Source organism: Natator depressus, chromosome 21 (assembly GCF_965152275.1).
Source record: "Natator depressus isolate rNatDep1 chromosome 21, rNatDep2.hap1, whole genome shotgun sequence".
NCBI classification, from domain to species: domain Eukaryota; kingdom Metazoa; phylum Chordata; order Testudines; family Cheloniidae; genus Natator; species Natator depressus.
The window spans coordinates 6376453-6404249 of NC_134254.1; the positions used below are offsets into that span (position 1 = coordinate 6376453).

Here is a 27797-nt window from a genome sequence, read left to right on the forward strand (position 1 = left end):
ATGAACCAAGCCCGACCTCGCTATGTTGTCGACCGGGCTGCGTATTCTGTCAACTTCTTCGATGAAGAGTTTGAGAAGAAAAAGAGAAGTTATCCACTTGGGGAAAAAGTCAAGAACCTTTTCAGGTAATGTGGAATGCTACTGCGTCTCGTTCGGAGCCTGTTGCCAGGTCAGATTTGGCTCAGCAGTGCGGTGTTTGAGGGGGTGGAGAGAGGGGAAGGAGAGAATGCGAACCCTGAGATCAATACAACATTTCCATTAAAAAAAATTCCAGGGGAAACATGTTTTTAAGCAAATAAATGGTCTCCTGTGGCATTTTACAACCTGGGCATTGTAGCATGGGGGAAGCAATGACAACCTGTTAGCAATTTTCTAGTCAATTTCATAATTAGTAGAGAGATTGTTTTCAAAAGCATGAAGGGCAGTAGGCAACCAGCTGCCCCTGAAGCAGCCCACGACCCTGGAGGTTTGATTCACACACACACAAAGGCTCTATCATTCAGCTCTGGCTGCATAAAAGAACCTTGAAATAATCAGAAATGGCCCCTTGAAAATACCCCCACGTGTATGGGGGCTCCTCAGCTGGCATAGACCTAGTGTAAGGGCTCTGCCCCTGCCCTGTTATCAGCTCCCAGCATAAGGAGCAAATCAGAGGCAAGGCTGGAGTGCACGGCATTATGGCTAGTCTTTGCTTCCTGGGGTCTAGCATAGGCCAGCCTTAAGGCTGCTTTCACTTACATTGGGTGCAGGGCCCTGCCTCAGAATATGGGGAGTGCAAAATTGGCTTAAAGCCACTTTAACACTCTTCCAACATGTATAGAGTCCTGGCCCTGCCCTCAGGACAGCAATGGACTAACTGAGAGTCAGGCCCAGCAAGCTAATAGCTAACTGAGCACAGATATTCGGAGTGGAAAGATTTCTGTGCTCTGAAATCAAGATGGGCAGCTGTTTGAGGTGCTCTCTGGGCTTTGGATAGGTGAAGCCATAGGCTAGAGAGCCTTTGTTAAACTCAACACATTGATGCCTCTGAGGCTGTGGCTGTTCCCATGTTGACTTTAGTTTTGGGTGGCATCCAGGTGCTTTTTAAGTGGAGAGAGTTTTTCAATAAGCCCCAGGAATAACTGCTCTCTCTCTCACTTCGCCGAAGTACAGAACAGCACCACCCCAGGGAGAAAACGCAATCACAGCCGCTGGAGATTAATACATCTGAGATAACCAGCGCTGAGTAATGAATATATATTTGATTGGGTTTGCACTGTAATTGAAAGGTAAATGGAGTTTATGGTTTTCACTTCAAATGAATCAGTCTGCAGTCAGAAATGAAGGCAGCCTGGCTGTGCTCAGAAGAATGCTTTTGCTTTGCATTTATATAGAAAGCATCTTTCACCCAAGTATCTCAAAGGGCTTTGCAGACATTAACTGAGGAAGCCTGTGCATGTGTTGTTAGATCCATAGGACTGATAGGTAAGCTGAGCTTCACTGACATGCTTAAAGCCTTATAATGAGTCAGTGGCAGAAAGGAGAACAGAACCTAGAGAAACCCTGTGTAGAGAAACCCTGAAAGTCCTATGTTCTAACCCACTGAAGAAAGAAACTGCCTGAGATCCCTGAACAGTTCAGGGGATGTAGATATAAGATCTTACTTTAATTTCAAAGCGGATATGTGTCTAAATCCCTGTGATTGCTTTGGAAACTTCACCTGCTCTTTCTAAAGTAGAAACCCTGTCCAACCATGCATTCTAGGGTAATATACAAATCCTAGAGATCCACTTCCCTTTTCCAACATGTGTGATGTTCAGCCTATGCTAATAACCAGGGGCATGGTTGTCCACTGAATGCATCCAATGAAGTGAGCTGTAGCTCACAAAAGCGTATGCTCAAATAAATTTGTTAGTCTTGAAGGTGCCACAAGTCCTCCTTTTCTTTTAGTGTGAAACATGCGCAGAATGCTGCCACATCAGACTGGTGATGCTTCTCACACCCAGGTTGGTTTTGTATCTGCTCCACACTAGTGTAAATGGCTTCCCAAGGCAAGAGGCAATGAAAATCAGGACCATTGTCCTTTGCATAGGAAACCTCGTAGTGAAGGGAAATGCTTCTTATCGGGACCCTCCTTCCTTACTTGTGTTCATTTCCTCTCTAGATGTTCATCATCCAGGTTCAAAGTCATCATCTACAGTCTGTTTCCAATACTCGTTTGGCTCCCTAAATATAAAATTAAAGACTACATTGTGCCCGATGTCCTTGGGGGAATCAGTGCGGGGACCATTCAAGTGCCACAAGGTGAGACCAGGTTTCCTTTCCCCAGTGGGGGTTAGGAAGTAACTTCCCCCCATGAGCAGCTGGGAGGAGAGAACATTCCCACCTTGCTCCAATTAAAGTTCGGACACGCTGTCGATGGCTGATTTTATCCCCTTCCTGGGGTTTGGCTTTATTAGTAACAACAGAACATAAACCCTCAGCCAAAGCTTTCTCCTCAAAGCTGGCTCGTCCTGGTTTTCCCTGCAGGGCCCCCCTGGCTCTGCCCCTAGTTGCCTCTCGCCAGAGGGTCACATCTCATATCCTGGGAGAGTTAACACGCTGCATTTACCACAAAGACCCCGCAGCACTGACCCAGCAGCTTTGTGCAGATTTTTAACTTCTGCTAACAGGATGAGTCGCTACTAGAAGAGTCGTGCACCCCTATGAAGGCTCATAGACCCTGCTGCCTTGGTGCAGTAGCCCACTCCATAAATGTCCCGTATGGGTTTTCTTGCATCTTCCCCTGGAGCATTTAGTACATTGCCAAAGACAGGCTGCCGAACTCGCTGGGCCACTGTTCTGTGCCAGGAGGGGAATTCCCAGGGCCCGCAGCTGTAACTGAGATGGAAGATCTGAAGTCAATTTCACTTGCATTTTTCAGGGATGGCCTTTGCACTGCTTGCCAATCTGCCTCCCATCAATGGACTCTACTCCTCCTTCTTCCCTTTGATACCCTACTTCATCCTAGGTGGCGTCCACCAGATGGTCCCAGGTAAGTTCCCCTTTTTAGTTCTGAAATTTGAATGTCTGTACATTCCAACTACGTTCATTGCCCGAGGGCACATCCTCCAGCTGTACCATATCTCCTGACAGGGCGCTGTTTTACCAAGCCTCCTCTCTGGTGCATTAGTCAATGTCCTGGATCCCTGGTGCCTGCTGTATAGCACTGCGCCATGCACTGATAAACCACTGCCGTGTTCTGCTACAGAACTGACTGCATTGCAGTGGTGGGTGATTCCCAATTTACGTTAACGCTTTTCAGGATGGGATGCTTTGTATACATGTAAGTCACCTGTTACTGTTTTGTCCTGTAGGCACCTTTGCTGTCATCAGCATTATCGTTGGGAGCGTCTGCCATGATCTGGCTCCTGAGTCCGATTTCGAATACTTTAACCATACCACCAATGAGATAAACATCAACAACACAGCCATGGAGGCAGCCAGATTGGAGATTTCCGCCACATTAGCTTGTCTGACAGCCATCATACAAGTAAGGACATCTTGGCACTAACGCTGCAGTGTCCACTGTCTGAGCTAAGCCTAACCCTACCCCTTGTATGAGGTTGGATTTTGTCATTTGTACACCCTCAAGGAAAGGATGGCAGTGCCAGCAGGTGCAACAATTGGGACTGTTTCCCAGTAGGTGATACCTGGAAACAAAAGGTTTGGAAGGGTCCTGTGGTCCTGGCTCCCACTTCAGAAACACTGGACCTCAGACACTATAGTGATTCCTACACTATAATAGGGATCTGGATAGATGGACCCATCCTATATTAAAGTTTCTGAACAAGAAAGAGACACATTGAGGTCTCTGTTCTTTTTCCATGATCAGCAGCTCATAGCAATTGCAGGTGTGTTTTTACTCCAAAGACACTTTCATGGGAGCACATGGGGTAGTAGAAAATTAAGCACGTGGCAATGCCCATAGCAGGCATGGTGTGTGCTAGACACATGGTCTGTATTTCCTCTGCCTGTGTTCAGAAAGGGTGTCTTGCTCATGGTGCAGGGCTGGGGGGAGGATGCAGTTGCCAAGGTGGTGCAAGGCTCACCCTGTGCACTCTCCCAATCCTGTGTGCAGAGCTAGTCACTGGTTAGAGCACTCGCCAGGTGACACTAGCGGACCCTAGGGAACAAAATGGCATCCCAGCCACACTTCCCCAGCCTCTATGTTGGCTCTTTGCCACCAGAGAATGCTCCCAGCCTGGCATGACTCTCCTGGGGCTAGTTAGGCTGGCTCTGTGTCCAGACCGCCCCAGTGCCCGGTGCCAAGTGGCTGCCCTGCACTGCAGGGGCCAGCCTGGCACACGCAGCAGTTCTCCATTAATGATCTCTGTGATGGCCCCTGCGGACAGGGTCTGGGCTGTTTCTAGTACGTTTACACTGTGATGCATGTGTCCGTCCATCCTTAGATCTGTCTGGGATTCGTGCAGTTTGGCTTCGTTGCCATCTACCTCTCGGAATCCTTCATCCGGGGCTTCATGACTGCAGCAGGGCTCCAGATCCTCATCTCGGTGCTCAAATATGTCTTTGGCTTGACGATCACAGCCTACACTGGGCCCTTGGCCATCGTTTATGTAAGTGAGCTCGCTGGGGTAGGGGCCTTCTCTCCACACCTCGGCCCAGGGGCTAGCATGCTGCAGACACTGCGTCGGCAAATACATGGGGACATTACTTAATGAATCCTAAATCAAATGAGCAGAGGGCTGAGAGGGTGTAAGCCCATGGCAGTCTGCTCCATTCCCAGCACTCTCAGCTTGTACCCAGGGTGCCTTGTGCCACTACTGTAATAAATAAAGCCACAATCAGACCTGAGCCCTGATAGTTTTTAATTATTACCATTGATGGGTCTTGAGGGAGTTTTGGAAGGAATATTAGCCCTCCTGCTTCAGGGCATGAGCCAGTCTCTAGCTGTTAGAGGTCAGGGGGAAACTACCTGTGGGTGCAGGTTATCCCATAAATATGACCTCTTGTGCCTTCCTTTGATCTATCTGGTATTGGCCACTGTCAGAGATCGGACACTGAACTAGATGGTCCCCTGGTCTGGTCCAGTCTGGCAGTTCCTCCGAGACAAGGTTCGGTTCATTGAAGGCAACACTGCTGGATTGACCTTAGCCTGTTTAGGTTTGGAATCACAGAATCAGCTTAGTCAGCAGAGAGTCGGGCATGTCAGAGCGTCCCTGGGGCCAATGCAGGAAAATCCAAACCTGCAATCCCTAGAGACGCCGCTTGATTTTTAGTATTCCAATGAACACAGGTATTCTGTTTGGGTTTAAACATTTCCCAGCATTCTTTGCAAGTCAGGCACTGCAGTACTGAGGAAGTGGATGAGAATTAGGGACTAGAAAAAAAAAAAGAGACCCATAGGGCTTGATCCACATTTCATCCCCCTCTGATTAAGGCAATGGAGTGACAATGGCATAAGACTGCTATGAGAGGGGAATCCAGCCCTGGTGAGCCTATTTTTGCTGTTCCAGATGAGCAAAACAACACAAAAAAGGATGCAATCGGCACTAACGATGAAAAACAAATGAGCGTTTTTCGATTGCTTTGAGTTTCAATAATCAAAGATGTAATTAGAGGCATGGGTAAGGGCACTGAATGTTTTTAAATATATAGGGCCAGATCCTCAACGGCTATGAATGGGGTAGCTGCATTGAAATCAGTGGAGATGTGCTTCTTTTCGCAAACTGAGGAGATGGCCCTGCCCCTCTATGGAGCTGATCCATAGTCCTTTCCATTGACTTCAGTGGGTCCTATGCACCTGGAAGTTTGGCTGCTTAACTGAAGTAGCCAGACACAGAAGCAGGCTGTCTTGGGATTTCTGGTGCTTGTTTCATTTCCCGGTGCCTGTTTCATATGCTCAGAGCAGGGGTGCTGGAACAATTTGTACAGTGTGGGTCCGGAGAGCCATTGAACCAAACTATGATGGAAACCACTTCAAACCAGAGGGTGCAGGAGCATCCCCCTGGCACCGCTAGTTCCAGCACCTGTGGCTCAGAGATGTCCATGGGGAGGCCAGAGTGGGCTGGGAGGGCGGGGTGTTCTCTGCTTTGCCCACTGGAATTTCAAGTAGCCCTTCTCAACATTTTGCCGACTGCTGTCCCTTCTCCCCCCTCTAGACATTTATTGATATTTGCAAAAATCTCCCCAAGACCAACGTGGCCTCCTTGATCTTCGCCCTGATCAGCACTGTGCTCCTGATTATTGTGAAAGAGCTCAATATGAAATACATGAAGAAGATCCGGGTGCCCATCCCCATGGAGATCGTCATAGTAAGTGACACCCGAGTTCCGTCGTCCTCTGTCCATTAGAGAGGAAACGACCATTCCCTGAAAGAGCCTTTTCCCCTCATCTCTTCCCAGCCTTTGCAGGAAGGTGCATCTTTAGGACAGGCAGAGGAAGGGCCTAGATTCCAAAGCACCCTTGCTTTGACACCTGTTGAGGCATGATGTCGGACTCAGGACACCTGCATGGCTTGGATGCTTGGGGAAGCAGGAGGCACTGGCAGCGTCACTCTAATTAGAGTTTTTGGTTTTGGTTCAGGTGGGGCTCACACCACTGAGCCCAATGCACCAGTGCCTGCTTCACATGGTCATTTACACCAGGACAAAGTGGGTGTAGAGCACTACACTTCTGATTTGGTTGCATTTTACACCTACCCTGCGCTCACTTTGCCCAGCTGCACAATTCAAGGGCAACGGGAAATCAGGGCCCCTGAGTTTGGTTTCAGTTTCAGAAATGCAGCAGCTCCCAAACCTCAGAGAGAAGCTGCTGACCCCACTGAATTTCATGTCAGAATGAGGGTTGGGCCTGAGTCAGAACATTTGGCTCAGGGACCCCCAAATCCCAGGCGTGTGTGTGATGGATTTAGTTATCCAGTTGTGGTTCACCTCTAAATGAAACCATGACAAACTATACATCTCCCCAGCCCACACAGAGCCACAGCGGGCTAGGTTCATATTTGCAGAGGCCTTGCCAGATGTATTCCTGCTGTGAGCTCTCTCTAAACCATATACGGGCTAAGTCTCCCCACAGACCATGTGTAGAATGGCCACAAGCTTCCATGAGGGAGCGAGTGTTACTGAGATTTTAGGACAGGAAACTAGGGGTCAGGAACCTTGGGTTCTATTCCTCACACTATCCCAGCTCGCTGCTATTACAGGGCTCTGTGTCAGTTCTCCAAAATGGGGATGACGTGACTGATCAACCTTGTCCTGTGTGACTCCAATAATACTCATCAACGGCTTGGATAACCTGTGATGAAAGGGGATAGGGAAGCCCAAGTATTTTTATATCCTCAGGAGGAGGAGAACCCCCCAAACCTTTGTTTCTTCCTCGTATATTGGACTGTCAGTGCGTTCCCTTTAATGTCTATGGGGGGAAACTGATCTGTGACATAAATGGACATAACTCCCATTGAAGCAGATGGACGTTTCTCCCCCTTGATCCAGGGCTGAATTTGGCTTTACAGGCCTCGTTCTCAGCTGTAGTAGGCATTAGCCACTATCTCACCATCCTTCACAGCTAGGTCAGTGCAACGCTGCATATGGATCTGACAATGCTGCTTCCACTTACGGCTCCTTCACTCTCTGTGATTTCAGGTCATAGTAGCTACTGCGGTGTCCGGCTGCTTGAACATGCCTGAGAAATACAACATGCCAATCGTTGGGAAGATTAAGATGGGGTAAGTGCGCGTGCGGGCCTGATTCCATTTCCAAGTGCTGATTCTCTCTGGACCAGTGATAGTCCCCTACCCACCCATGCTGCAATCTGGGAAACAACCCCCACAGGAGTGAGGGATAACGAAGGACACTGACTGCCGAAATGGAGAACTCAGTGAAAGGGACACCATTTTATTACTGCCTTCATCTCTTCCTCTCCCCAAATCTGACCCTCGCCCCGTTTATTGAGGTTCCTCCGTAGCTCTCCCTGAGCGATTGCCTGTCCCCAGCAAAACCTATGCCCCTAACAAACAGCCTCATGCAGAAGGGCACCACTGGGCACTACAAGCGGGTAGAGAGGGGTTCCACTGTGGCTCAGGTTCTGCACAAGGCAGGAGCTGAATGTCTCCAGTGGGGTATGTACAGTGACCGCACGAAACTTGGGTTCGCTTCCCAGCTCTACCCAGCCTCCCTGAGTGAGCTTGGGCAAATCATTTGATCTTTCCAGGCCTTGGTTTCCCATCTGTGAAATGTAAAATCGTCCCTTCCTTTGTCCGTCTTATACTTTGTGTCTGTACAGCACCCAACACAATGGGGACACAGCTTCTGCTGGGGCCACTAGGCGTTACCATAATAAAAGTTACTTGTAACAAGTCACAACAACAACAGCAGGGAGCGATTGGTAGCCAAAGAGGGCACTAATTTGCCTGAGCATTTGTCAATCCTCTTACAATATCCTAGGATAAGGACTAACCCCAGGCTGTAGCAATTGTCCTGCAGCGCTGCACTCAGATACCATTGTGCTGGGTGAGGCATAAGAACCAAAATAGAACAGAATCTAGGGCAGGTTGGAGTGGAAAATGTCTCCTAATCCTTCTTTCTTTACCTGAGTCAATGCATTAGTGGATTATAAAGAGCAGCATATAATTACCAAGCTATAATTGTGTAAAGCATACAATACTGCGCTGCACAATCTTATAATTACAAGGGACACACAGCACCAATCGTGTGTCAAAATAATAAACAAGGCTAGAGCCGGGATGGTATCTAGGATATTATTCTGCACGTGCAAAGCACAGTAAATTCTGTAAGCCTGGGGATCACACTGGCACTAGTGTTCTTTGTTGACATATATGCCATTTAGGTTCAACTGAAATGTTGTGTTTCAATTATTATATCAGCGAGACAAGGTGGGAGGTAATATCTTTTCTTGGACCAACTTCTGTTGGTGAGAGAGACAAGCTTTTGAGGCACACCGCTCCTTTTTCTTCAGTCCTGAAGCAGAGCTCTGTGTAACCTTAAAGGCTTGTCTCTCTCTCTCCAACAGAAGTTGGACCAAGAAAAAATATGACCTCACCCACCTTGTCTCTCTAATATCCTGGGACCAACACAGCTACAACACTGCATATTGTACTATATCGTATAAAATAAAAGTCAAAATGGAAAAGTTGTTTCAAAATGCGAAAGTCAAAACATTGTTTCAACCTTATCAAAACAGATCGTGCTGATCTTTTTTCAAAATGAAATTTCATCGAAATTGTCTCATTTCTGTGAAATGTTTTGATTTAGTCAAATTTTCTGACTCTTCCACTGGAAAATTTTTTTCTAATTCTTTGGTGTTGGTGATGCAGTTCCTGGCACTCCTCTCTTGGTCGGTTCTGAGCCAATGGCTCTGCTCGGCACTAGAGGGGGCTGTGTGGCTTGGAGGTGCAATCTTTCAGATTATAGATAGAGCAAAAGATGTGGTCACTTGGGGTCATTTAAAATCCTCTGGCACTTTTTGCAAAAGCCCAGCAACCTGACCAAATCCATGCTGGAGTCCACTGACCTAAATTTCCCCCGCAGTTTCATTTGGATATGTCATTCTTCACTCGTCTTCCTGAACAGCTGTGCAGTGCTGCTGTGCACCATTAAACAGCTGCTGTGTTCCTCCCAGAGGTGGCTGCATTTTAGTAGTGGGTGAAGTGAATCCTGTATATATAAAGCCAAATCCTGGTCCACAGGCTCCATCTCTAAACACCTGTGTCCTGACAGCTTTCTCCTCTATTCTTTGGCTGCAGCTTCCCAGTCCCCACACTCCCACTGGTGAGCAAGTGGAAAGATATGATTGGCACAGCTTTCTCACTTGCCATTGTGGGCTATGTGATCAACCTGGCCATGGGACGGACCCTGGGAACCAAACATGGCTATGACGTAGACCCCAACCAGGTAACCTTTATTTAAAAGGATATAGTCAAGATGCTGCTGGGTATAATGGATGTGAAAGTGGAAGCCTATTCAATAAGTTGGGAGCTTTAAAACACACTCTGTTTCTTTGAAATTTGTGTCTTTCTCTCCTGCGCTCAAACTTGCCTAGTGGTAGGGTTGCTCATGAGTCTGGGGCTCAGTGCCCTGGTTTGTTGTTGTCGGTAGATTATCTGTGCGCTAGAGGGAGATTGTACAGGACTGGGGGGAGTTTGGGGTGCGATCCCCTGCTTTGCTTTCCCTCCACAGCAGCCCCACCTCTCTCTTTCCTTCTGCCCAACTGACCGCATTGGGAGGCCTCCTTTCCCAGGCACTCTAACATCCGTGCTCCCTGCTCTGCTCGAGACCCATGCAAGGAAACAGTTGCACATGCTACCGAAGGCAGACCCCTGATCAGCTCTCTGTTCCGGCCGTGCGTTTCAGGCAGAGTGCAAAGGAGGGGAAGATTATGCCTGTCTGACTCATGCAGAAGGCACCCTTGTAAAGATTTTAGGGCATTTGGGATTCCAAACGTTTTTTTTATTCCTCGTTTTCCCTCCTTTTTAAAATGCCTCTGCAGCTGGTCGGAGACACAAATTAAGGCAGGATCTTTGGGAACTGGGTCCAGCTATCAGCCTCAGTGCAGGACTGAATCATCCAGAAGTGGTGAAACAGCTGGGAAAGGGACCTAGGCAGACCAATGACACCAGAGGAATGGGGTTTGACATGGAAAGGAGGACCAGCAACCTCAGTCTGTAGCACAATAAAAGAAAATGTCTTTAAGATACTGTTTTAGTGGTACCTCAAACCCATCAGGCTAAAAAATACATATAGATTGAATAGGGATCAAAGTTGGGGAAACTTCAGTGAAAGAGGAGATGTTATATATATACGGTGCACGTGTCCAGTCGTTAGAGAGTACTGGGATGCAAGCTGGCTCTCTGTTACCAAATGAACCTTTGGTAATTCTCCTAGGGCTTCCCAGCACAAATGGTTAAATGAGAGGGAATGAAGAATTAATCTCTCATCTGCTAATAGCTGCTTGGCTGCTGAGGCCTCCCTTGGAAAGGGAAAAATAGCCCAACCGTAGAGGAATGGTTCAAAAACTATGGGAGGTTGTGGTTATGGAAACACATCAATTACGTACGTAGGAAACAGACAGAGGACAGATAGATACTTAGATATTTGGTTACCTTTTATTCAATATTCAAAGTACATCCACCTGCAAAAAAACACTAGCACCTGTCCAGTTTTTTGAGTATTAATAAAATCGCTAGAGACGACACGTTATAGGTGTTGTAATGATGCTCACTCTGTAATGTGGTAACACCCTGTGAAACAGAAAAATCTGATGAATATACCCCTGTATAATGTCTCTTTCAACAAAAGCTAATGGCTATGATGATCGTTTTGTTTCTGATGTTTGCTTGGCAAGGATTTGCCAACTTGTTAAAACTTCCTAAAGACATAGTTTTTAAAGAGAAATCCAGCTGGTCTCTTGTTGCCAGGCACTGGCTGGAGTTGATGTGTCATCATGGGCATAACTTAGGGAATCCAGCGATGCCTCTGGGATGAGAAGGAGCAATCCTCTAGGTGAGGATGGCGGGTGGGGAGGAGGGGCAGGAATGAAGCTGTGTGCAGGGCGGAGCTAAGAGGAGGAGAATCCCTGTGACCTACTTCTCTCACCTTCCTTTAATTGTTGCTAGAAGAAACTAAGGGAGCCGGCAAAAGAGTGATGCTTCCTTCCTCCTCTGACAAACACCTTCCTCTTCTCTCCACAGGAAATGCTTGCCCTGGGCTGCAGTAACTTCTTTGGATCCTTTTTCAAAATCCATGTGATCTGTTGTGCTCTGTCTGTAACCCTAGCTGTGGACGGGGCTGGAGGAAAATCTCAGGTTATTACTTTCTTCTTCCTGGTGCCAAATTTCGCACTAGCAACCCTGATGACACCTCCACAATTAACGTATAGACCCCCACAGAGGGGGCACCTGAATGTGTCGGGTGGAGCCATTCTCTGCTAAAATTCAGAGCCAGAGATTCAGACTTCACTGTTGCTAATCCAGAGTAACTCCACTGACTTTAACAAAGTCACTCCAGATTGACACTGAGAGCAGAATTTGAACCTGAAGGCTGTTTTTCTGAGGGCCTAGCTGGCTCACATGATTAATGATAATCATAGACCTGTTACTCCCCAGAGTGCCAGCTGGAATCCAGACTGGGTCTCTACCTCACGGGAAGTTGTTACCATCTGATGGATGTCTCCAATGGCCTCTGTATGGGATGAGTTTGGTGAATCTCAACCCATTTTCCAGTGAGCAAGGGTCTACATCACTAAAACTACACTCCTGATTGGCTGCCGTGATGACAGACTCAGCAGAGAGGTCAAGGACACAGGGGCCACCGAGACGGAGCTTCTCTCTCTCCCACAGAGGGGGGTCCCTCCTGGTCAGGGTTGGGGCACATTCGTGCTGGCACTTTTGCTGCCCATACTGTGTAGCAAGCACCTGTTGATCTTGAAGGTTGTTCAGTGCAGGCAGCTCCCTGGGACTGCACTGGGCATTGTGGGTGCTCAGCACCTCCCAGGATCAGGCAGAAGAGAAGCACTTTGTTTCCAGTGCTGCTAATCCAGGAGATTTCACTCATACTAAATGCATTCAGTTTGAAAGCTCTTCTTCTCCATGCCAGCAGTTTCACTATTTAGCTGTTTTTGTTTCATCTGGCACCAACAGCAGTAACTTTTAATGGGGGCTTGTCACAGGGACAAGTCATGGGCAAAAGCACAGAGCTCAAGTGAACTGAGGGGCAGAGAGATTAGGTATCACGCCCCAGCCCTCACTGCGAATCAGTGGCAGGACTAAGATAATACCCCAGAATCCTGAGCTCCATCCCACTGCTCAAGCCATTAGATCTGTAATTGCTCCACTTAATTGGTCCCCAGTTTAAGGAATCACATAAGGTTTAAAAATGCCAGGTTACCTCTGTAATTATTCTTTTTGTTTCCTCAGATGGCAAGTTTCTTTGTAGCACTGGTGGTTATGATAACCATGCTGGCTTTGGGAATCTACCTCGACCCCCTTCCAAAGGTAAAACCACAAGCAACCAGGAGGGCCATGGAGGGTGGGGGGAATGTAAGTAGGGACACTGGGGTATAGGTCAACCCTCTGTTCTGGACTGCTCCATTTCCTGTGTCATCTATGTCCAGTCAAACCAGGTCAGCCTTCCTTGCTGTTTGTAAATCAAAGAGCAATCCCATGAAGCTGCAAGTAGCTCTAATAAACAACACTCCCCTCCCCACTCCTCTTCCCCATCCCATGAAACTCACTTGATCTGGGGTTTTCTCAAAACCAGGTCCACTGAGTGAATCTGGATCAAGTGTCAAGAGAATCTGAGCTAATTCCTGGTTTCAGCACAAATACGAGTGAAAGGCTTGGAGTGAACTTGAAGTTTAGAAATTGGGTTTATTAAAACTTGAAACCCAGAGGGAGCAAAGTGATGGGATTGGGACAGTGCTTAATTTGTGCCAGGGCTTGCCAGGGTTGAGCCCCGGCACCTCTAGGCTGGGCAGTTCATAGCCCCGGCACCTCTGGGCTTGCTGCATTAGTTATGAATGTAAAAAATTGTTTGAGCCCTGGCACCTCTTTCATTACAAATTAAGCACTGAGTTCAGGGAAGTATTAGACAATGCTGTCTTTTTCTTCCTGTCATTTTGACTTCATTTTATTCATAGGGCATCCCCCACCTGGACATACATAATGTCAAAATGACATTTTGACATTATGTATGTCCAGGTGGGGGATGCCCTATGAATAAATTATTTACTATTGTAATATTGTGATTATTTAGTAAGTAAGTATGGGCTGTGAAATCTGGCCCAAAGTTCCCCAGGCCTCTGGGGTTTTGGATTCAGAGTGTTGGTTTGGTCCATTTATTTAGACTGAAGCCAAGCTGCTCCAGTGTTGGGTGTGTTCAGAACAAGGTATTTGGATCAGGACTGTCTCTAATAATAATGACACTTTGTTGGTGTTAATTATTTATGATTATTGGTACTACAATAGCACCTACCAGCCCTAATCATGTACTGGGCTTCCCCTGTGCTCGGCGCTGTACAAACACAGAACAAAAAGATGGTCCCTGTCCTCTGCATAAAGCCCAGGTAAACTGAGCCACCCCATAGCATAGTTTCATAGTGTGAAGGCGCCACATCCACACTGATTCTCAGCAGGCAAAAGGGAACTGGTGGGGATAAAATAAATTATTTTGGATCCAGATTCAGCCATGATCTTTGTTAGCTTCACCACCCATTGCTAAACCCTCATCCCTGCCCCCTCGGAAATTGGCAGCCAGACCTGAGAGCAGGCGATATTTGCAACAAGCAGTTTTCCCTTGAGCAAGAACACTTTCATGTGTCCTGTCTTGGATACCGTCTCCTTGGCAGGCTGTGCTGGGAGCCCTGATAGCAGTCAACCTGAAAAACTCCCTCAAGCAGCTGGCTGACCCCTTCTACCTGTGGAAGAAAAGCAAGCTGGACTGTGTGAGTACCCCACCGCGAGAGACCTGGGGGAGAAGGAGCAGAATCTGATTACGTTTTTCAGTGGGGGTGAAACTCACGCCTGCGTGGTGGGGGCAGCCCAAGACATAGGCACCACCACTTGAGCACTCAAAGCAGGGCTTAAATAGGATTTAAGAAGCGCATCGGCCTCACGCTGGCCCCATGCAGAAGGGTGAGTTTCACCCTATAAGCACAATAATGCCTACGACTCAGTGCTAGTCAGCGTTTAGCTTGATGATCCCAAGTAAGGTGCAATGTAAAATGTGTCTGGTCTAGTCAAGCACGGTCGCACTTGACGCATGTAATGCAGAGATATGAACTATTACCTGCCCTATTTAAATGCCAATCAACCTTAAGAGCCTGTTTGTCAAGAACAAGCCAAACCGGCCCTACTCAATATCTCCGAGTCATGACTTAAAAACTCAGCCAATAGCCCTCCAGGGGAAGGAGAGGCCATCATGAAAGATAAGAATCCCAGGCACTGGTTGACATATAAACCCAATCTGAGAGCATGGGGGAGACAGAAAGGAATCTGGAAATGTCTGACAGTTAAAGATTTTGTTTGAACAGGACTTATGCTGGTGGGTGGTATCTGTGCAAACTGGGCCAAAATAGCCTGCCAAATCCCAAGGAAGCTGCTTTATCAGAGAAACAAGGAATCCAAAAGGACTGACTTGAGTCATCAGACAGCTTTCCTAAAATACTGTTCAAAGAGGTGCTGGAGAGGAGATGGGTGATCATTCCAGGCAGGGCCTTTTAAAGCAGTGTGAATAGTTCAATCCATTATATGAATGCACCACATAACAACGCATTAACAAAGTGTCTGAGCTACAAAGGGCTGATCTATATTTCAAAGCAGTCCCAGAAGACCTCTGGGTTAGGAGTGTGATTTGGTTTTGCATACTAAGGCCTGGTCTATGCCTAAAAGTTGGTTCGACCGCACCACATGGCTCAGGCCTGTGAAACACATTGCACCTTGTGCAATGTAGATGCAGCTGTAGAATATACTCATTCTCTACATCAATACTGACTTGGACTCTTAATACATTCCTTGGACCCTACATTGGACCCTTAATACTCGGGTGGCGTACCCGAGCCCACTTATCCACTGACACTTTTAAAACTCCCACACCCCAATCTGGATCTATGCTGGTTATGTGGTATGTATGTACCTCGTGAACCTTGTAGCTGATACTTGCAATCCCCCATAACCCAAGCCCGACCCCAGACGTACAGAACCTTCCCTCTTAACTTGTGTAAATTTGATTTTAAACATTAACTTTAATAAAATGTTTAATTCTTTTGTCAACATAGCTACCACCTGTCGAGTGGATTTACTGCAGTGATGGAAAAACCCCTTCCACCATGGTAGTAACTGTCTACCCTATGGTGCATCTGTGCCGCTGTGGCACCTACAGTGTAGACATATTCATAGTTATTCCAGTAAAAGCTCTGGTGTGGATGCAGTTCTATTGGCATAAAGGTGACTTATACCTGTATAGCTTAGTTAAATGCCTGAACTGAAATAAGCTATACCAGTATAAGCACTTTTTTATCCTGGTATAATTGCACCCACACCATGGCATAGTTAAAACAACAAAACCTTTAAGCATAGGCAGGCCCAAACTTTCTGTCTTGACTAGTCAAAAAGGTACGTTTCTAAACTGAGTGAGCTCACTTGACTTGAAACACCACTTTAGCAGCTAGTTTAGACACAATTTATCTCTTTTAAAATGGTGCCAGCTAGTTTTGTTGTAGCCTAGAGGAGAACCCAAAGATTTGTCTTGAACTATGAAAAGTATTTGAGTTTAGGTTGGCCTTAGCCAACTTGTTCACTAAACTCAATTTAAACCAGACCATTTTTCCTAGTCAAGACAAATTCGAGTCATATTACCTAACCCGGTTTTTAAAACACCTGTTTTCACCTTAGTCCATACAGACCCAAAGTTTGGATCCATCTGTGATCTTCCATAAAGTTCAAGAGGCTTGGATCCAATTTTTGAGTTCAGATCCATCTTACTGACATAGGTCCAAGCTGTGATGTCTTCTGGATCAGATAATAAAGCAGGGCTCTGGTCTCCTGTGGTCAAGAAAGGTTGCACTCCCCTTTTTTGTAACACAAGGGGTGTTGATCCCAGTATCCTAGCCAAATTTCAGTTAGGTTAATTGCATTCTGCTGACCTAAATTTTCCCTGGAATTTCAATTGGCTACAGTGACCTTCTCCACTTCCTGTCCTAAACTGTTGTCACAACATTGCTATGTGATACCAGATGGCTGTCATGCTTCACCTCAGAGCAGGCTGCATGGATCACTGTTCAGGTGTCACATAGTTTATAAAGGGCTTATGAGGAGGGGAAGTCACTGATAAAGTGAAAGGTTTGGGTTCTGCTTCTTTCTTCTCTCTCTTATACCAGAGTAAATCTGGGATTTGAATTCAGTGGCGTTACCCTGGTGTGAATGAAATCAGAATCAGGCCTATTATTCCTGTTGTGGGTGGGATGAGGATTCTAAAATGCTTCTCAAAGGACATTGCTTCTGCATCAGTTACATATCTAGGTCTTTTATACCAGCTGTTAAAAAATGTTTTCAAGTAGATTCACATCTCTACTAAAAGACGATCAGCAGCAGGGGCTTTCAGAAAGGCGTGAATAGTTATACATTAGAAAAGGCCTAAGCAGCAAAAGTCCTGTCTTGACTAGTCAGAAAGGTAGTGAGTGAAACTGAGTGAGCTAGTCTGGATATTGAGGGGTATCTGAAGTACTGTACAAATGTTCTGACACCTTTCTAAAGCTGAGGAACTTGAGTTTATGGCATTTGTGCCTCAGTGTCCCAAGAACAGACACTGCACATGAAAACTTCTCGTGCACCAAACAGCAATTTATAACTAGAAAAGTGTCTAAGCTGCAAAATTTAGATATAGGTTTTTTAATCCCCAGGCCATAGGTATTTTGGTTCTGGTCCAGCTGTCCTTGCAAACGCTTCATCAGAGTGCCCACTGCCTGTGGCACAGAGCAGTGACCTGCCATTCTCGTCTTCCCACAGTTGGTCTGGGTGGTGAGTTTCCTGTCGGCTTTCTTCTTGGGCCTGCCATTCGGACTCGCTGTCGGCGTGGGATTTTCTGTGCTGGTGGTGGTTTTCCACACTCAGTTGTAAGTAGCATCTCGGTGAAAAGCTGCAATATGGCCGTGCAACTGCAGAACATTTTCCAGTTACAAAACAACCTGGGGGTTCTTTGTATCAATGGCCTTCGAGCTAGATTTTCAAAGGAGGATCTGAGAGGAGGCCCTGGGAAAATGCAGGCTCCAAACCCCAAATGCAGGCTCCAAATCTCAATGTGCAAGCAGGAATGTCAGTTGTTAATTACTGCCTGGTTTCTATTCCTGTTCACAGTAACTCAGGTGCCTACTCCAAAGCGGGTGTATTTACCCGCCGCTATTTACCCTGCCCAGAAAAACACCAGCTCCATGTGCCCTTCCTTAAGGAATCCACTGCTCATAAAGGGTGAAATCCACCCCGTGCAGAGCCTGGCACAAAGCCTATGCACTACTTACTCCGCTCAGCATAGGCCTGAACTTGTGCATTGGCCTACAGCTGACCCTCCGCACAGAAGTGAATTTCAGCCAAAGAACAGAGCAGTCTTGTGAATTAACCTTGCTCTCACCAGTACTGAACACAATGAGGCACCCAGTCTTGCATGAGCCTCTAGTTGTTTCCATAATATAAATAAACAATAATCCTAGCGTGCTGCACACTTGCATGGCAGCAAGAGACGCAGCATTTTTCTTTCCTGTCTTAAATTTAATCTATCTGTTGTACTTTTTTCCCCAGTCGTAACGGCTCTGCCCTGGGTCAGGTAACTTCCACCGACATTTACAAGAACCCCAAAACCTACAATAAGGTAAGTGTGGAAGCTAAAATCCCCCAACCAAAAATGCAAGCCCCCCCGTTTCTCATTCCTGCATCACTCGACCAATAAGTGATTCAAAGGGGCTGTAGGCTCTGTTACTGTCTCTCCTGATTCAGCTCAGTGGGGTTATTTGCCTGTTATTTTCAGAAGCCATAACAGTAGATCTGCTCTTTGTGGTGGAGGCCTTTGTGATCATTTACTACCTGTCTGTCTCATTTTAAGCAGAAGGCCCCCATATTTGCCACCCATCTGCCCCACCTGCAGGGCTGGTTCTTTGGTTATATTATTATATTGTTATTATTATTATTATATTATTATTATATTATATTATGGTAAAGCAGAGGGAGCTGGCAGTTGTGTCTAGAGTTGTGCAAATAACTGATTTTTCAGTTCACTGGCAATTCCCAGAAATAATTGCTTTGGGTCGAGCAAAAGGTTTCCTTTCCATTTTGTCCATTTTTAAACATTTTTGATTTTTAATAAAAACGTAAAGAAATTTTGAAACAAAAAGTCATTTGGAGTCAAAAAAATTGAAAGGTTTTGTTTTGAAAATGTCAACATGAAATGTTTTGATTTTTTTTCTGAATTTTTTGTTTTAAGTGTTTGGTTTTTTTTTCCAGCCAAAACAATTTGGCGAAATGGACATGCATTTGTGAAATGTTTTGGTGTCGCCAAATCTGGATTTATCACCGAAAAAAGACTCAGGCAAAAATTTTCACCCAGCTCTAGTTGTGTTCCCCACAGATCAGCATTTATCGAAGGTTACCTGAGGTTTCTTTGCCAGATCTATTCACCGCACCTCTATTTTCTCTTGTTGCAAAAACCAACAAGCCCGTGCAAAGGCTTGAGTTGTTGTGCATAGTCTGAACTCTGATGTCTGTTGCAGGTCCATGAACTTGATGGGATTAAAATTGTGACCTACTGCTCCCCACTGTACTTTGCCAACTCAGAGATATTCAGGGAGAAGGTTATAGCGAAGGTAAGAAAACCCTAGCCAGCTTCTGTTTGCAGAGATGATGGAAAGCACTAATTGGTTCCAAAAGTATGTGGCTTTCAGCCTCTGATCTGACTGCCCAAAGCCAGCACAGCCTGGGAGCCCCATGGGGGATTGTGTGTTCAGTTTCTGAGAGCAGAGACCATGCCACTCAGCTAGGAAGGGAGCTTAGCTGAGGCCTCTGCAGATAAGAAGCATTGCAGGGTGTGGTCAACAGCAGACCACCTCCCAGCATAGCAACATGATCTCCATTTCCCTGGCTTAGCTGTCCAGTCATGTCACAAACACTCAGGCGTTTTAATTAATGTTTCCCCTGCAGGGGCCTGCTTTATTAAGTCCTTCAGGTTCCATAACATAAGCAATTCGTTTGCCCTCTCAGGTACCAGCAGTTCCTTTCCCAATCAGCAGGGTTTCATAAATAATCCCTTCTAGCCTTCCAGGGCATAGTCCTTTTCTTCCCTGGTCAGTGAGTCTCTCTACAGCCCTCCTCTGATGCACCCTCCTGGCTGCTGTCATGTGACTTTTGGTGTGTGCCAGCTGCAATGTAATCCCACTGTTACTATCACATCTCATATACCACATGCTGGGTAACAACATGAGACGATTCCATGCTTGTGAAACTAAACCGGCTCTTTATTAAAACAACTATTTCCAGAGGGGCTGCAATGGCCACTAGCATTCCAGCCCTGTGCACACAGACTGACTTCCTGCTGCCTCCTCCAAACTCTTCCCTCCTCCTGCAACCTGTGCTCCTCCATCCAAGTTTTGTGCAGGTTGCGATAAGAGCTTGGGACTTTAGCCGCTATGGGTATGTCTACACTGCAGCCTTCCAGCCCAGCTGGACAGACTCACACTAGCAGGACTCAAGCTGGCATGCTAAAAGTAGCAGTGTGAACATAGCAGCTGAGGCAGAGACTCACCCTGAAACAGAGAGTGTGTAAGCTGGGGGCACAATAGGTTCCATTTCAGCCCTTCTATTCCTGCTGCCTTCATATTCTGTGCTCCTGAGAAGGGAAGTGTTGTTGGACCATGTGCTAGCATGGGCAGTGGTCAGTTTCCCTTTCTGTTTTTCATATATGGATACAAGGCTCTTGAGCTCACGACACTGACCGATGAGCTGCATAAGCAAACCCAACTCACTATCTCTCCTTCTCCACAGACTGGGGTAGACCCCGGCAAAGTGTACTTAGCCAGAAAAAAATACGTGAAACACCAGGAGAAGAAGGCGGCATCACAAAAAACAACGAAGCTGCAAAAATTGTTCTTCAGGAACAAGAAGGTAACTCACTCTGGGTTCCTTTGATTGCTGTATGGCCTCATGTACGTCCTTGTGTCCAACCTCTCCGGGGCATTTCCCTCATCCCTCTCTTACCTATAGCGCATGCTACAGTGACCTACACAAAGGGCCAAACCATGCTCACACCAAACTTGGGGGCAAAAGTCCCACGGAGTTCAGTAGAAGCAGAATTCAGCTCAATTTGCCCAGAGTGACTAGATCAGAAATGACCAGCCTGGGAGCCCATGGCTTGTAACTGTAGGGAAAGATCACCCGTTAGTGATCTGGTCTCCTCTTCATGTTGTGGCTAGTGAAACCAAAATGACATCCATGATGGAAGGGGGTGAATATGGGCACAGTGTGTCCAGTCTTGATTATTAAAATGTATGTGAATATATATGCAAAGTAGATATAGCCCTTAGGAATAATTTGGCAAGTTGCCGAAGTGGCCTCCCCTGTTTCAACACAGCTGGTCAAGGTAATTGGTACCTGGGAAGACAACTTAGAGGATCCAGGCAGGAGAGGCTGTATCAGCCCTGGCTGCGCCTCCACATTGTTCTTCTACTGACTGGATCCTGAGGGCTTTCTCCATCTCACCCCATGGCTGCTCTTTTCATGGTCAGGGAGGCTGTCAAATGTCCTGTTGCCTGCTAGGTACGAATGGGCCAAGTGGGAGTGGGGGTGGCTTGGTGGCTGGAATGCAGCCTGCAGTTTGAGACATTGACAATGTTTGACAAACTGGTTGATCCTTTGGGCGCAGTCAAAAAGAAGCTCACGCCTGCTGTAACTCCACTGAAACTGGCCTGATGGACGTCTTTCTAAAATACATGCTGTAGCTCAACCGCAAAATTTGGGCTGGATGCTGGCCTCAGGAGGTAGGTTGAGAGTACTGATAATCGCATCCTGACCTGGTTGCCTTTGTTTGGCTGCAGACCTTGTCAGTGCAAGAGCTCCAGAAAGATTTTGAAAGCACCTCTCCGACGGACACCAACAATAACCAAACGACTGCCAATGGCACCATCATCTCCTACATCCCATTCCACCCCCCCACAAACAATGCCGGGCAGGTCAATACCTCAAGTGAGCTGGGCAGCATCTCGAGCCACCGAGGCAGCACTTGCAGTGTCAGCCCAGTTGCAAACATCGACCCGATGATCACAGCACCACCCTACGTCAGCTTCCACACTGTTATCTTGGACATGAGTGGAGTGTGCTTTGTGGATCTGATGGGCACAAAAGCTCTGGGGAAGGTTAGTTCTCTGCCACTAATTCAGCATGTGAATCCTTGGGCAAGTCACTTCTTTGCAACTCTGTTTCCCTGCCATGCAATGGGGATAAAGATGCTTCTTCTTCAAGTGATGGTCCCTATTGTAGTCCATTGTGGGTTCATGTGTGTTAGGGTTACCAGATAGCAACTGTGAAAAAATGGGACAGAGGGTGGGGGGTAATAGGCACCTATGTAAGAAAAAGTCCCAAAAAACGGGACTGTCCTTTTAAAAATGGGACATCTGGTCACCCTACCGTGTTTGCACCATGTGCCCGGAGCCAGTGAGAAGGAATACAGTGGACTACAGATAGAGACCACACATACTGAAAACCTCCCGTTACAGGTCCTCTTATCTTCCTCACTTACAGCTTGTGAGGGTGTATGAATTAGCATCTGCAAAGTGGATGCAGAGCCTTGGATTAAAGGCCTTATATAAGTCCAAAGCATCTCTAAATATTATTGTTTCTTATTATCCTCTCTCTCCTTCTTCCCATCCAGCTGTGTTCCAGCTATCAGAAGATTGGGATTAAAGTCTTCCTGGCAAACGTGCATGGTAAGCATCCAAGCATAGCACATTTCTTTGTGCTCTTTCCCCAGTTTCTCAGACACAGACGTAGTGGTGATATATTTTTTATATTGAATCAATGGAAAGGGTGGGATGAAACTGCAGAGAACCAAAGAAGTTTTCAGTTATCTAGTCCTCTCCTGTGACTAGTACAGGATTGTTCCCTACAATATATTCCCCAGTGCTACTATGAAATCTCCTAAGTGATGAGGTTTCCGGCACATGCCACTCCACGCTGATTATTTTAGGAAGTGGGATTTCGTAGCTCAGGGCCGTTGAGAATAAAGCAAGCGTGTAGCAAGAAGAAAGGGTTTACAGAGCTATTTCATTCCACAAAGGCAAAATGAAAAAGGGGATGGTTTTCTTTGTGACTGAGGCTTTTGGATGTTTTCCACTTGGAAACATTTATTTCAGGCCCTGTTGTGTTCTCTTTGGAGCTTAATGACTGTGGCTAATGGTTATAAACATGCAAGTTTATCGTCCCACAATAGGACAGGATTATACTTAGACTTTCCTGGGCTTCATTGTTCTCTGTAATAATGTGTAATTGACATGTCAGAGCAAATCAGAACAGATGGGACAGAAAAAAGGGGGGGAATATAGACTGGAAAAGGTCTGCGTTTGGTGTGTATAAATGTAGGCATTTTATCTGGGATTGGATATAGACGTCGTACCTCCATAGTTTGCACCTAAGAATACATATATATGCAGTAAATCTGTCTCTTCTCTCCCTTCCTTGCTCTCTTCCAACCACCCTGCCCATTGGACTCCTGACCTGCCTCACCCCAGGACAAAAATTCTGCCAGAATCCTCCCATCCCAAAATCATGGAAAACTGCCTGTCCAAGTCAGACCCTTCTCCACTGCTGCCCCCATGACCCGCTGAAAACCCTCCCTGGGATGCCAGCACAATCACCTTCCTCCTGCTCAGCCCAGCAAACCATCTTATTTCAGTCACGACCTCAGAAACCAACCATAGCACAGAACGCAGGACAAAGTTCTGCCCTCATTTACACACCTGCAAGCACATCAGCAGCAGTGGGCCCTCCGGCTTTAAATGGGATGCCAGTAATGCACAGGCTTTGGCAGGTACTCTGCTCTGTGTAGGGGTGAATTCCCAACCATTTCCTTTCTGATCTGGTCAGCGTCTGCCCACCGGAATTGCTACAGGTTCAGGAACTCTCCATCAGCCCCATTTACTTTCAAATAGCTCCTCTTTCAGTCTGTTTCTCTTTGCTCATAGCGTCTTTTCTCCTTCTGCAGCCCAGGTGTACCATGACATTAGCACAGGCGGAGTCTTCGAAGAAGAGGTCCTGGACCCAAGTCACATCTTCTTGACCATCCACGATGCTGTTCTGTTTGCGCTGGCAAATGCCAAAGGAGTCTTCCGTCCTCCTGGTTTAGAAGAGGTACGCCTGGGGCTTTCCACCAGGTTGCAGAACCGCAGGGCTGCATTCTGCCCTCAGCTACACACATGCATACACATGAGAGGATAAGAGCCTACTACTGTTATTCCATTAGCTCAAGTGCCAGAGACCCAAGCGTATAGACCAGACACCCATATGGGGGTCACTGTCCAACCCTGTTGAAGTCAAAAGCATTGCACAGGTGTAACTGGGAGCAGGATTTTGCTCAAAATTTGATTACCAACGGGGAGGCATAGATTCAAACAAGGGCAGAGATCAGCCCATAGAAACTAGAGGCAGAACACGTCCACCTCCCCAGGAAGTGACTACCAGTGGGAGGGGCAAGGAAAGTGACACGCAGCAGTGTGGCACGTGCTGTAAATACAGGGGTGACATAGGTTATTTAGTAAGATACCAGCTGGTTATTGCATAGTAACTCGAATGGAAACAATGGCCAGGCTGCCGAGTTTATCTCATGATAACGTGTTAAAACATCCAGACTTGCCACTATGCGTGTGCGCAAACAGCAGCTCAGCCAGGGGAAATACGCTACCGAGAGACGTTCCCCTTTGGAAACCCTGCTTCCCTTTGGGCCCTTTCTCCCAGTGTATTTCTACTGCCACCGGAGGGTTGGGTGGGAGTGGGTGAGGCAGCATTCTAAAGAGCCGCAAAGGGACTGCAGGACTCCATGGGAGCCTGGAAGGAAGAAGAAGAATTAATATGATGACCCTGGGAACTCTTCTTCCCCTCACTGTCAGTCACCACAGACTCCATTTGTGGTCATCCACGTATTATTTACATTGCAGTAGCTGTTAGAGATCGGGTCCCCATTGTGCTAGGTGCTGTATACACACATACTAAAAGACAGTCCCTGCCCCCAAAGAGTTAGCAACCTAAATAGACAGTCAGACACGGGGTTGGAGGGGAAACAAAGGCACAGAGAGATGAAGTGTTATGGGCACGGCAACAGTGGCAGAAAGAGAACTCAGGCCTCCTGAATCCCAGTCTAGTGCACTATCCACTAGCTTATGCTGTCTCCTGAAAAACACAAAAATTATGTGCTTTTTTAGCTCCCAGCACAAGGGCAAAACCTTCCTAAAACAATGTATGCCACTGAATCATGGACCGTGCAGTAATGAGGCATTCAGTGGGTGCGCACAATAAGTGCACCTTACACCCCAAGGGAAGTAGCAAGCAAAGCAACCGATAGGATGGGGTATGTTCGGGGGGGGGCGGGGGGCTGGAGAGTCTTTTAGGGTGACCATACGTCCCGTTTTGGCCGGGACAGTTCCTTTTTTAAGCCCTGTCCCAGTTGTCCTGACTTTCTTTTCCAAAAGGCGGAATTTGTCCTGTTTGCTCTTGCTGACTTGATCAGTTGGCAAGAGCAAACAGGACAAAGGGTGCGAAGGAATGGGGGGTGGGGGGCGCAAGGGGCGATGCCAGCCCTGCACAGTGTCCCATTTTACTTTGGGAAATATCGTCACCCGAGCACTGGCCTGGGGAAAGGGGCAAGGCCTGTCTGATCGGGGAAAGTGTGCTCGATATCTGTTAGCAATAGTCATATTGAAAGGGCCAAATCCTCAGCTGGTGTAAATTAGCACTGAAGTCAGTTGAGCAATGCCAGTTCACACCAGCTGAGGATCTGGCTCATACTTTGTTCCTCTATTTCTGGCTCCCTGACATCCCGTGTTGCTTGCAGGAAGGGAATGTGTCTTTTTTCCTGGCTACTCAGCGATGTCCCAGGGAACCGCAGGGCAGTTGGAATTTTAAGTATAGCATCTGCGGTGCTGGTGAGGGCATCAGCCGCACTCACGGATAGACACTGAGCTGTGCAATCATCAGACACCACAGTGATGAACGCTTGTGTATGAACCAGCACAGGCAGAGTGGCGCACACAGCTTTAAGTGACCGCTTCCGAACACCAGTCTTGCAGTTCACTGTTTCCTGAACAAGGGAACTGGGGTCTGACCTCTCCCTTGCCTACACTGTAACTAGCTGCTCACAGCCCTGGGCTGCTCCCTGCCCACTTATTTGCATTGCTACACCTGATAAGACTTCTGTAGCCCCAACCTTGGGCTGACACTAGGCAAGCGCTTATCACGGCTGCACAGCAATTATTTGCTTTTTAAGAGATTTGCTGAAGGTGAAACCGCCTGGCTCCCACTGAGATTGAGGACAAGGAAACAACTGACTCTTTTTCAGTTTTGTTTGTTGAATCTAAATGTTGGGGCGGGCAGGGGATGTCTTACAGGGTCCCGGTTAACGCAGTTGGGCCCCGGATTCCAGGTACTTTACTTTAAAGAGGTAGATTCACACTGGAACAAATATGCGTGTTTTTTTTAAAGAAGAGCCAAAAGGCAATAGGTCTGATTCTCATTTACATTAATACCTCTTTATACCACTTTCACAGCCAAAAGGGGCCACAAAGAGGCTGTGAATGTAAATGTAATGCCAAAGTGGTGTAGTTCAGCCCTCGTGTAAATGCAAATCAGGACCAATACACTTGCCCAATCATTTTCTGTATCCACTTTACTGGTTTTGGGTCTGATGTTTTGGTCCAGACCCATATCCAATAACAATTTGTGCTTCCAAATTGTATAGGGCAACTTCATAGGCTGTTCTTGGGTTAGCTACAGTTTCATCCTTTTCAGTCCTGTGCCTGCTAATCATTGATTTTGGCTTCTTCCCATGCAGAGACCAAGTCAGACAGAGCTCTCCATCTATGATGAATCTGTGGATGAAAGCAGTGCAGAATTCAAGAACTTGGAGGAGGTGAGGAATAGGACCAGGAATCACTTTGTATTGTGGTAGCACCCAGCTGCCCCAACTAAGACTGATGCCCCATTATGCTGGGAGCTGTACATATACATAATAAGCCCCTGCCCCATAGAGCTTAGAACACTATAGATGAGACAGACCAAGGGTGGACAAGAGGGAGCGGTGTTATGCAGTTTGCAGATGGGAGGCTGAGGCACAGAGTGATGAAGTGAGAGGCCTAAGGTCACACAGGGAGGTCAGACTGTGGCAGCAGCAGGAACTGAGCCCGGATCTCCTGACTCCCAGTCTAGTGCTTAACTGTAAGACTGTCCTTCCTCTGAAGAGAGACTCATTCGTCTTTTGCTGCTGCATCTGCTGCTTTTTATCTGTCATGTGCCTGGAGGCTGGTGGGCTATCAGTCCTCAGGCTTAAATGCAGAAGCTTGAGGGGTGGGGAGGACAGGAAGAAACCCTCACCCTGCATGGTATGGTATTACACACTGTGGTGGATGGTTTATGTCTTCCTCTGAAACATCGGGCACTGGCCAGTATCACAGGATACCGGGTTAGATGGGCTGTTGATCGATTCTAGTACAGGAACTCCTGGGCTCATATTGGAGATGGGCCTGTGCTACAAAGTTCAGATCCTGAAGGCCTCCAAAGTTTGGAGAGTGTGGAGCATGAGGCCTATCACTAGATCTCGGTCCAAGTACTCAGCTGGTGTAGATCAGCATAGCTCCATTGACTTTTATGGGGCTGCACTGTTTGCATCCGTTCAGGGTCTAGCCCGAGAAAGACGGTCATTGGAAAATTGACCCTTTCAGCCTATTAAGGAACAATGCAAAGGAAACCCTATGAACCAGGTAGCCACAATGCCAATAACCTTCCCTCTTGAGGTGTAAAGCTCAAGAGGAAATGAAGAAGGTGTAAAGCTGGATACAGAAATGGAGATTAAGTGCAGTGGCTATGCGGTTGGACACCAACATGCGAAAGTCATTGGTACCGTTCTAACCAAACCCATCTTGTTGTCCCTTTAGGAGATGTTTGGAACCATGTTCCGTTCGGAGGCCCAGACAGCGCTGTAAGTGCCTGGGGGAATGTTAAAGTGCTGGCAAAGCCTCCAGAACTGACTATTCTCACGTATTCCTTTATGAAGAAGTTTCCCCTGTCT

General features: G+C 47.0%; 1 protein-coding gene across 1 annotated transcript; it reads left to right on the plus strand.

Moving 5' to 3' along the window:
- SLC26A9 (solute carrier family 26 member 9) lies at positions 1-27711 on the plus strand. The gene is made up of 20 exons (XM_074936061.1): positions 1-125; positions 2144-2283; positions 2903-3013; positions 3336-3511; positions 4431-4595; positions 6141-6293; positions 7623-7705; positions 9743-9890; positions 11687-11800; positions 12911-12988; positions 14341-14436; positions 17498-17604; positions 18284-18353; positions 19249-19341; positions 20516-20635; positions 21565-21882; positions 22398-22452; positions 23727-23872; positions 26565-26642; positions 27664-27711. The coding sequence occupies exons 1-20, from the start codon at positions 1-3 to the stop codon at positions 27709-27711; spliced, it is 2424 nt and encodes an 807-aa protein (XP_074792162.1).
- Positions 27712-27797: the final 86 nt, after the last annotated feature.